Source organism: Amphimedon queenslandica, unplaced genomic scaffold (genome assembly GCF_000090795.2).
Source record: "Amphimedon queenslandica unplaced genomic scaffold, v1.1 AMPQUscaffold_13460, whole genome shotgun sequence".
In the NCBI taxonomy this organism is placed as follows: domain Eukaryota; kingdom Metazoa; phylum Porifera; class Demospongiae; order Haplosclerida; family Niphatidae; genus Amphimedon; species Amphimedon queenslandica.
In genome coordinates this window covers 249,888-259,222 of record NW_003546304.1, presented here as the reverse complement: position 1 = coordinate 259,222, position 9,335 = coordinate 249,888, and the positions used below count along the sequence as shown (strand labels likewise).

Below are 9,335 nucleotides of genomic sequence, written 5' to 3'. Positions count from 1 at the left end.
AGACTGATCGCTTGAGTGGAGGTTTCTTCTCAGCTAATTGTATAAATAGATCAGTTATGAGTGCAACGTGTCCCAAGCAATCAGTGGTACCGCGACCATACAGTTTGTCACCCTGTGTGTGTGTGTGTGAGAGAGAGAGAGGAACTTATTACTTTAAGTATTGCTAACTTCTTGTGTTAGTTTGAAAGGATTTCTTTCCCATGTCTCAGGATTAGCAGGCACACAGTCCAAATGACTCCCAACAAAAGAGACTGTTCCCTGGGTAGCACTGGGAGGTGAGTAGCCAATGATTAGGTTACCACGTCCTTCAACATATGCCACATGATCCAGTGTGAGTGGTCCACCATTTGTAGTAGAATGAGGATTAAGGACATCAAGGAGATGCTTAATGGCCCTGATAAATAAAGCAAAAATTATTCAAGGAATGCTTTTGACACTTCAAAGTGTAAACAAGAGGTGTAAACAAGAGGTGTAAACAAGATACAAGGTATAAACAAGATACAAGGTGTAAACAAGGTGTGCATTTGATTCCCTTTACAACTAAAACCAAGAGTTACTGCAATATATAAAGTATGTATGGTTGGTATCATCTGTGGTATGTTTTTCAGCCTACTGATTTATCTTTATTAAATTAAATTTAATTTTAATTAATCTAACAATAGATTTTACAAGGTGGACAAAAGAGAGAATGAACAGAGGAGAAGAAGGGATTCACGAATGACAAAAACACTTTGATGGGTTATCAGCAAGAGCTGCTGATACCCAGGAGAACTTATATAATTATGAGAAATTTACCTGTCTTCCTGAGGTACAAACTTAGGAGGGTTGTTCTGCAAGAATTCAGTTTCTCCTATCAGTTTAGAGAGGAGTGATACATATCTGTCGCAATTCAACTCTATTGATAGGCCAGTCTGCTCAGCCATAAATCTCAGTATCTCTGTCTCTGAGTTGAGTGAGTTAGATTTGACTTGGGACCACCTTTCAGGTGTGGCAATAAAACATGGACGTTAAAACACTTTTATCCAGCCAAGAGCTAAAGGATTCTTTGGACAAGCATTGGCCAGATACATTAGAAGTACCTAATACAATATAGATCTAGTTAGAGTAGCCTGTTCCACCATTATCTATGGTTACACTTTCTCTATAGATTGCACGTGCCCTAGCATTAGGTGAGCAGTATGATGTGCATCTATTTGCTGATAGTTGGCCTCATATAACAACACTGATACTAACTTATAATGAAGGCAGTGCTAAAAGTATGAACAACAGATTATGTACGTCTAGTTGCTTGACTGCATTTGTTACAGGAGTTTTTATATTCAGTACTGATGCATCGAAAAGTGTTTCAACACTTGAGAAATCAGGAATTATTACTGACTTTAAAATTTCAATAGTTCTCGGTAATCATAAAGGCAAATTTAGAATTTACAATATTATGTTGGGCTTGACATTATGTTGATGCTGGAGTTGAATTTGGTTCAACCTTGCATAATGCATGCGTCAAAAATCAAATTGCCCATAAACTATTTGAATTATTTTGCCATGACTATAGACTACTGTTGTGACTTATGAGTGGCACTTTTAGACAAGTAAATTTTATAGCTTCTGATGCTAATATTGGCTGTTTGGAATGGTCTCGCATAGTTAGCCCTTTGCTTTGGGCTGACTATAGCGCTTTAATTTGGCGGAGTTTTATTTTGGCAATTAGCAGTTTGCAAGCGGAATTTGTCAATATTAAAACTGCCAATCATTAATGCGCATGCTCAGCAATGCATGTGTACACAAAAACTACCAAATTAAAACACTTTTACAGCAAAATTGCCAAAATAAAACACCATCAAAATAAAGTGCTATATGGTATGTGAGACTAGTTTGTGAGTGCTTACCCTAATCAGCTTATAGTTTGTAGCTCTGCCTACTACAATCAAGATCTATTCTATGCATTAGGTGATAAGGAAGTTCTTCAGAGAGCAATGGATAAAGTTATATCTGATCCTCTTTATGTGGGACAAAAATATCATAAATATGATAAGGCAGCAGCCAGATTCATGTACAGGGGTTCATCAGAAAGAGTATTTAAGTTAGTTTGGTTTTTGAGGCTACTAATAGTATTTTTTTCAGGAAATCTCTTCCTGATGAATACAAGCTTGATGCTATTCATTTATCTGATGCTGAGCTTATTGCATCAAAGTGGCATCCTTTTGGTGGATTGAAGAGGAGAGGGCTTATAATACATTATATTACTAAATATCCAAATGTTGCAATTTATGACACAACAAGGGAGCCTCCTCAACTGATTTCTTGAGTAACATCATCAGGGCTAGGTGTACTATATAACTTTTACACAGTAGAAGAGCATCGTAGTAAAGGATTGGGAACTTTAGTGATACAAGAAATTACAGAGAAATTACTAGCTATTGGAGTTACTCCATTGGTATACATAGAATTGGACAACAAACCATCCCAAACTATATTTACAAAGTGCGGTTATATTAGAGCTGGATCTGTTGTAGCATTAATGCATGCTTTATGAAATAATTTAAAACAGTGATAATTTAAATAAACATGATGTAGATCTATCTTGATATTTTGTTTTCAATGTAGTCTATATCTTTTTTCCTTTGTCACTGTTATCAAAATTAGAATTTTAAAAATTTTGTGGACACATATAGACTAGTCTATCCTATTATTGTTATGTATATTTAAATAATTTTAATGAATGTATAAATTTTATTGCAATTACATTGTTGTTTGTTTTTGTATAGTACCATGGCCATGACAAGTTGTAAAACCAAATTTTCCTTGGTTTAAAATTATTGTACACTCTATTAAAAGTTTCTTTTTTGTCTTCAATCCAATGATTAGCATTACTGGTTTTCTGACGCTTTCATAAACTGCATTTTTATTCTTCATCAGGATCACCTTTCAATTCCTTACTCTCTTTTAATATGTTGAAATTAAATTTTTGTGTGCCTATGATGTCAACTATACATGGTACGTGACCCAAAGTTATATAGGTCAGTACTTGTGAATATGATATCGCATAACCCCAGCAGCAATAGATTTACCGATGGCTATTGAGATTGATCCAACCAAGAGAGAAGAGCTAAAGGATTTTTTGTACAGGCATTGGCCAGACACAGTAGAAGTAAGTCATGAATTTATTTTGTACTGAGAATATTATGTTACATGATCTGTAGATTGTGCATGCTTTAACATTAAGTGATGGACACAGTATTCATCTATTTGCTGATAGTTGGCCTCATGTAACAACACTGATACTAACTTATAATGAAGGCAGTGCTAAACGTATGAACAGCATCGATATCTTTTGATTATGAGTGTTGTATTTTGTAGAGGTTTTCATATTTACTACTGATGCATCACAAGGTGTTTTAACACTTGAGAAATCAGGAATCATTGCAGACTTAGAAATTTCATTAGTCATTGGTAATGCTCTTAACAATAGTTAACATATAGTGTCACAACATAGGTTTTATCCTATTTATATGCTGTAAAACAACAAAAATATCTAAATTTTGATGGTTCTTATTATATTATTTTTAAGGTGATAAGGAAATTCTTCAGAGAGCAATGGATAAAATTATATCTGATCCTCTTTATGTGGGACAAAAATATCACATCTGTGAGGAGGTAGCAGCCAGATTTATTTACAATGCATCATTTGTAACAATGAATAAGTTAGTTCAATTTTTGATGCTGCTAATTATTTATATCTCATGCATTCTTTAACAGAAAACCTCTTCCTGCAGGATACAAGCTTGATGCTATTCATTCTTCTGACGTTGAGCTTATTGCATCAAAGTGGCATCCTTATGATGGATTGAAGAGGCTTATGATACACTACATTACTAATTATCCAAATGTTGCAATCTATGATACAACAAGGGAGCCTCCTCAACCAATTTCCTGGGTAACATCATCAGGGCTAGGTGCCCTATGGCACTTATACACAGTTGAAGAACATCGTGGTAAAGGATTAGGGACTTTAGTGATACAAGAAATCACTGAGAAATTATTGGCTGAGGGAGTTACTCCATTGACGTACATTCAATTGTCTAAGAAGTCATCCCAGTCTATATTTGCAAAGTTGGGATACGTTAGAACTGGATCTGTTGTAGCTTTTATGGATGCTTTGCAATAAAAGAGACAATGATATGAAAAAAACATGTTGACTACAAAATTCTTAATAGTCTAATTATAGTTAGTTTAATTCAATGATTTTGAACTACTTAATTTGCCTATGGCTATGTTATTATTGAAGTTTTTCCTGGGGCTAAATGTATGACCTCTGCCAATGACATAACAGTTCAATTATTATGAGGTCAGCTCCAAGAAATAGCAGTGCTAAACTTAAGCTAATAAGCTTACTATGTAACACTGTTTAGGACCGCCTTCAGGTGTGGCATTACTGGCATAGTAAAACATGGACGCTCAAAGTGAGGGAAAGGATACTAAAGATAAAATGAATAGTGAAGACTTTTATACCAACGCTATATCCTACTGGGAGGTAAGGGAGTCTGACTTATAAAGACAGCCTGTAGAGTTAACCTGTATAGGGTATACCAGCTACTGTTGATGGTGTAATGGGTGGGTTTGCTAATCTATCAACTAATGATGTTACAGGCTCAAAGAAATTTCTCTCTTCATTTATAACAGTACAGTCTGCAGTCTCATCATTGGTTGTATGTTAGCTCCTGTTCTAGGGACCTGAGGCCAGTGTCGCCACAAACAGAGCTCTAGGTATTTTGAATAGTAATTTTACTATTAGATTCAGGGTTTCCCACAGGATTTTGGCATAGTGCTTAGCACCTTGCCAGTGGATTTCAAAGTTAACATTGCATCATTTACTATTGTGCAGCTAGCAGAAGATTTTCCATTTTTATAATTTGTGTGATGCATACGCATGTTCTTGTGTTGCATAAAAATTTTGAGCTAAATCCAATCAAATGGATTTTTTAGGAATTTTTAAAGTTGCTCAAAAATTTGGTGAAAGTCCTTGCACTATAGTAGATAATCTCGAGTCAAATTTCGCCAAAATTGAAAAAAGAGAATTCTCCATTTTGATATTTTTCCTGATACATATACATGTACTTATGTTGTGTAGAAAGTTTGAACTGAGTTCGATCAAATTTGTTTTTTTTACGAATTTTTAAAGTTGCTCCAAATGCCATGTACTGTATTGTAGTGCTTGTCAGCTCACTTAGCATGCTTTGTGGGAAACCCTGATTAGATCTACATTCATAAAGCAGCTAATAGATAAAATACTAAATCAAAGCACTAACAATGCAAACTAATTTGACCATTTTGTGTGGGCACATCCATGATTTTACAAAATGATGAATCAAATTCTTTTAATAGATTGTGGTGCAGGTATAGGAAGAGTGAGCAAGAGGCTCCTTCTTCCTTTATTCAAAGAAGTTGATCTTGAGGAACAGAATCCATCCTTCCTTGAGAGAGCAAAGGAATACCTAGTAAACCTCATAGTGTATTGTATAGCAACCAATACTCACCTCACTGTATAGGGTGAGAGTGGGAGAAGAGTGGGACAATTCTTTCCAACTGGACTACAGGTACTTAGTAGCTGATAGAATTAGAAAATTTAATGGATAAGGATGTTTTGCAATCAAAAGCAAAATGCAAAACATCATCATGTCCTTTATAATAATAATGTGTTGCCTAGCTTTATAATTACATAGCAGTCATGATTTATAGGAGTTTGCTCCAATTAAAGGTCACTATGATGTTATTTGGTGCCAATGGGTACTCAGTCATCTTAGAGATGGTAAGTGCATTATGCTTACTGTAACTAATAGTATCATCGTATCATCATTAGCTGATTTGATATTGTTTCTCAAGAGGTGTTGTCAGGGACTAGTCCCTCACTCTGGCATCATTGTAGTGAAGGAAAACATAGCAAGAGATGAAGATGAGTTTGATGACAATGATAGCAGTGTTACCAGGTACTGCATAATACTATGCACTGTAGCAATGCTTTGTATTTTAATACTGCATGCTGATTAGGAGCATGGAAGCATTTTTAAGAATATTTTCAGAGTCGAATCTAGTCATATTAAAGCAAGAGCTACAACCAAGATGGCCAGAGAATATGTTTGAAGTAGCATTGTAAGACATTCAATTCAAATGCAATTATGATAATAGTTATTTCATAGGTTTGCATTAAAGCCCAAGACAACATGACCACCACTACCCACTGTACTAGATTCATTACTTACTACATGAACATAAAAACCTATATCTTTATTTTTTGAAAATTCGTGTACTATAAAAAATTATTTCAAATCGTGTTCCTTTCCAATCAGTAACAACACACTGCTGATTAAGAACCATTTCATAAGTTGACTCTTAATAACTTATTATTTTCTAAAAACCGACAAAACTTATTTAGAAACAATGCTATTACCCTAATTATGATCAGCACATTAAAATTATACAAAGTAAAAATAATAAAGAAACAGTTTATTTTGATGATGATGATGATGACTGTATTATAGCATTCAATAAGTTCAGAGACGTCAAGGGTTGCTCATTCTTTGTAGGATTGTGAAGCTTTGTTCCTCCAGCCTTTGACTTGCGTTGAAGCACCGACCGAATCGAAACTAGTTTACGATATGAAGCCTCTGGAAATGACTATAACAATAAAGGAAAAAAGAAAGTGCATCTTACAAGTGTATAAAATGCAACTAAAACAACAAAAGAAAGTTTTAAATAAGAATTATCAGTTTAATGTAAAAAAATCACACAAAACTAGCTAAAATCACTTTTTTAATTCATATTAATAATGAGTGCTTACTCTATGAGGATTAATTTGACAATACTTCTGGAGAAGCTGGCATGAGATCAGCATTATATCAGGCTGTGTGACGTAGATCTTGTGCATAAAATCAATCATAGTAGTTAAAGACTTCTCATCACAAAGCACAGAGAATTGAGTTGATGGCCACTATAAAATAGAATAGCGATTAATTGCTAGCAAGACACAGTTTTGAATATACAGTACAGAACAAATTTAAAGTACTATGACATTAATTGAGTAATATTAAAGAAGTAACATAACTCATAGTACTATTTTGGCAAAATTACCATCATTAGAATATACTCAGACTTTAAAAAAATTCATAAAAAATCCAATTTTGGTTGGAATCAGCTCAAACTTTCTACACGACACAAGTACATGTATATGTATCAAGAAAAAAATATAAAAATGGAATTTTCTCTCCTAGTCATTTTAGCAAAATTACAGGGACTTTGGCCCAATTTTTGAGCAACTTTAAAAATTCATAAAAAATCCAATTTTGATTGGAATCAGCTCAAACTTTCTACACGACATAAGTACATGTATATGTATCAAGAAAAAATATAAAAATGGAATTTTCTCTCCTAGTCATTTTTAGCAAAATTTTGGTGAAACCCCTGTACTATAGTACAGGGACTTTGGCCCAATTTTTGAGCAACTTTAAAAATTCATAAAAAATCCAATTTTGATTGGAATCAGCTCAAACTTTCTACACGACATAAGTACATCTATATGTATCAAGAAAAAATATAAAAATGGAATTTTCTCTCCTAGTCATTTTTAGCAAAATTTTGGTGAAACCCCTGTACTATAGTACAGGGACTTTGGCCCAATTTTTGAGCAACTTTAAAAATTCATAAAAAATCTAATTTTGGTTTGAATCAGCTCAAACTTTCTACATAACATAAGTACATGTAAATGTATCAAAAAATAAAATAAAAATGGAATTTTCTCTCCTAGTCATTTTTAGCAAAATTTTGGCGAAACCCCTGTACTATGCGAAACCCATGGGCAAAACCTATGTACAGGGACTTTGGCCCAATTTTTGAGCAACTTTAAAAATTCATAAAAAATCCAAATTTGATCAGAATTATACAGCTGAAACCTTCTACATAACATGAGAATGTATTAGAATAAAATATAAAAATTGAGAATTTTCTCCTTTTAATTTTTTGCTAAATAGGGTCTTTTGTAAAATTTTCAAAGCAATTTTAAATTTAATCAAGTTGGAATGAACACAACACACATGTGTATACAAGTGCCATGTTGTTGGCAAATTACCTTTAATATATTGAAGAGTATTAGTAAACAGACTTTGACCACCTCCAGAGTAGCTCTGCTCCTATTACTGGTACTGATATACTCATACAGAACTGTCAGTGCATTCCCTTCGACAATCACTCGACTACAGTGCTCTGAGACACCAGTGATCAGCTCTGAATTGCAAATTACAGTATTATAGTGGAAAACAGTTTATATTACACCTTCTTGTGTAATTATAATCTATGCTATAGCATTAATAACATACCAAATACTTTAAGTATATCAGCAGCAGTTGAGAGATAGCGTGTTCTGTGGAGCTCCTCTAACATAAGGGGTAGTCTTACTCTGAGAGAACTCTTTGAGCTTTTGTTAGCTTTTTCTATCCTTTTCCTAGCCTCGTGTACTGCTTTACGTTTAATGCTATGCCTCACTCTATACCCACGCCAATAAGACTGCAGCAATAGAGGAAAGAGTAAGCAAAATAAGTAAAAAAATGGTATTAACTTTGCTGTAAACATAATGATAATTCACAATACCTGTATCTTAAGTGCTGCCTCTTGTCTCCTTTTAATATATTGTATGGCCTGTAAAAGTCACAATTAAAAAAGGATCGAAATATATTTTAAACTTACCAGGAAGCCTCTGATGTGTCTTTGAATACAAACTGCGGCTTGTCTTCTTGCTTCTTTCCGTTTCTCCTCCCATAGTCCATAATAGATTAGGAACCTTCTCTGTATGACTCTAGCAGCCCATTCTCTCCTCTTGGCCTCTCTCTTCCTCTCCATAGCCAACAGGTAAGATTGATAGTATCGCTGGATACAAATAGCAGCATCTCTCTGAGTGTGGTATCTCTTCTGGCCAAGATATCTTCTCACTTGTGCTTGGAGTAAAACCATTGATGCTTTGACTGACAAATACTTTCTCTTAGCAATGACACTCTTAATACAGGACTGCATGAATACAACTGATCTGTAAATTTTTTTATAGTCATCAACTGCTTCCCTGGTTGCGACTTTTGCTCTCCATTTTGATTGAATAAATACTGCAGCTTCTTTTAGGCAAGTGTATCGCATACTGTAATAGTGTGCTCTATAGCTAGCTTGTATCATGATTGCTGCTCTCTCCCTCTTCAGCTGACGATAGTAAGACTGAATGAGTAGTGTGGCAGCCTTTAGTTGCAGATATTCTTGTCTTCCTTTTCTAGCTAACAGTGTAGCTCTCCAGTATCTTTGAA

General features: G+C 34.4%; 4 protein-coding genes across 6 annotated transcripts in view; 2 read left to right on the top strand and 2 right to left on the bottom strand.

Moving 5' to 3' along the window:
- LOC100636573 (acetylornithine deacetylase-like) overlaps positions 1-946 on the bottom strand; it is a 2,482-nt gene extending 1,536 nt beyond the window's left edge. Inside the window, exons 1-3 of the mRNA XM_019994939.1 lie at positions 796-946; positions 169-394; positions 1-112 (exon numbers count right to left, since the gene is read on the bottom strand). Of these exons, the coding sequence (XP_019850498.1) occupies positions 1-112; positions 169-394; positions 796-923 (466 nt within the window). The 5' untranslated portion in view covers positions 924-946. The remainder of the gene's footprint in view (positions 113-168; positions 395-795) is intronic.
- A 47-nt stretch (positions 947-993) lies between these two features.
- Positions 994-4,257, top strand: LOC105312266 (uncharacterized). Of its 3 annotated transcripts, XM_019994915.1 has the most exons (9): positions 994-1,075; positions 1,148-1,256; positions 1,308-1,400; positions 2,917-2,994; positions 3,057-3,148; positions 3,201-3,309; positions 3,358-3,450; positions 3,569-3,701; positions 3,754-4,257. In XM_019994915.1, exons 1-9 carry the CDS (start codon positions 1,001-1,003, stop codon positions 4,163-4,165), a joined length of 1,194 nt encoding a protein of 397 aa, XP_019850474.1. In that variant the 5' UTR covers positions 994-1,000; the 3' UTR covers positions 4,166-4,257. The 3 variants fall into 3 exon arrangements, with proteins under 3 accessions (XP_019850474.1, XP_011403078.2, XP_019850473.1); XM_011404776.2 differs by having other exon boundaries at positions 1,148-1,400; positions 3,757-4,257; XM_019994914.1 differs by having other exon boundaries at positions 1,148-1,400.
- A 158-nt stretch (positions 4,258-4,415) lies between these two features.
- LOC100636448 (N-terminal Xaa-Pro-Lys N-methyltransferase 1-B-like) lies at positions 4,416-6,347 on the top strand. The gene is made up of 9 exons (XM_003385503.3): positions 4,416-4,531; positions 4,581-4,679; positions 4,728-4,764; positions 5,383-5,495; positions 5,547-5,594; positions 5,737-5,806; positions 5,858-5,984; positions 6,046-6,147; positions 6,195-6,347. Exons 1-9 carry the CDS (start codon positions 4,448-4,450, stop codon positions 6,220-6,222), a joined length of 708 nt encoding a protein of 235 aa, XP_003385551.1. The 5' UTR covers positions 4,416-4,447; the 3' UTR covers positions 6,223-6,347.
- A 48-nt stretch (positions 6,348-6,395) lies between these two features.
- On the bottom strand, positions 6,396-9,329 carry LOC109581117 (abnormal spindle-like microcephaly-associated protein homolog). Its single transcript, XM_019994912.1, has 6 exons — positions 8,734-9,329; positions 8,638-8,685; positions 8,367-8,553; positions 8,120-8,274; positions 6,836-6,985; positions 6,396-6,672 (listed from the first exon to the last, which is right to left on the bottom strand). Exons 1-6 carry the CDS (start codon positions 9,208-9,210, stop codon positions 6,502-6,504), a joined length of 1,188 nt encoding a protein of 395 aa, XP_019850471.1. The 5' UTR covers positions 9,211-9,329; the 3' UTR covers positions 6,396-6,501.
- Between the last annotated feature and the right edge of the window lie 6 nt (positions 9,330-9,335).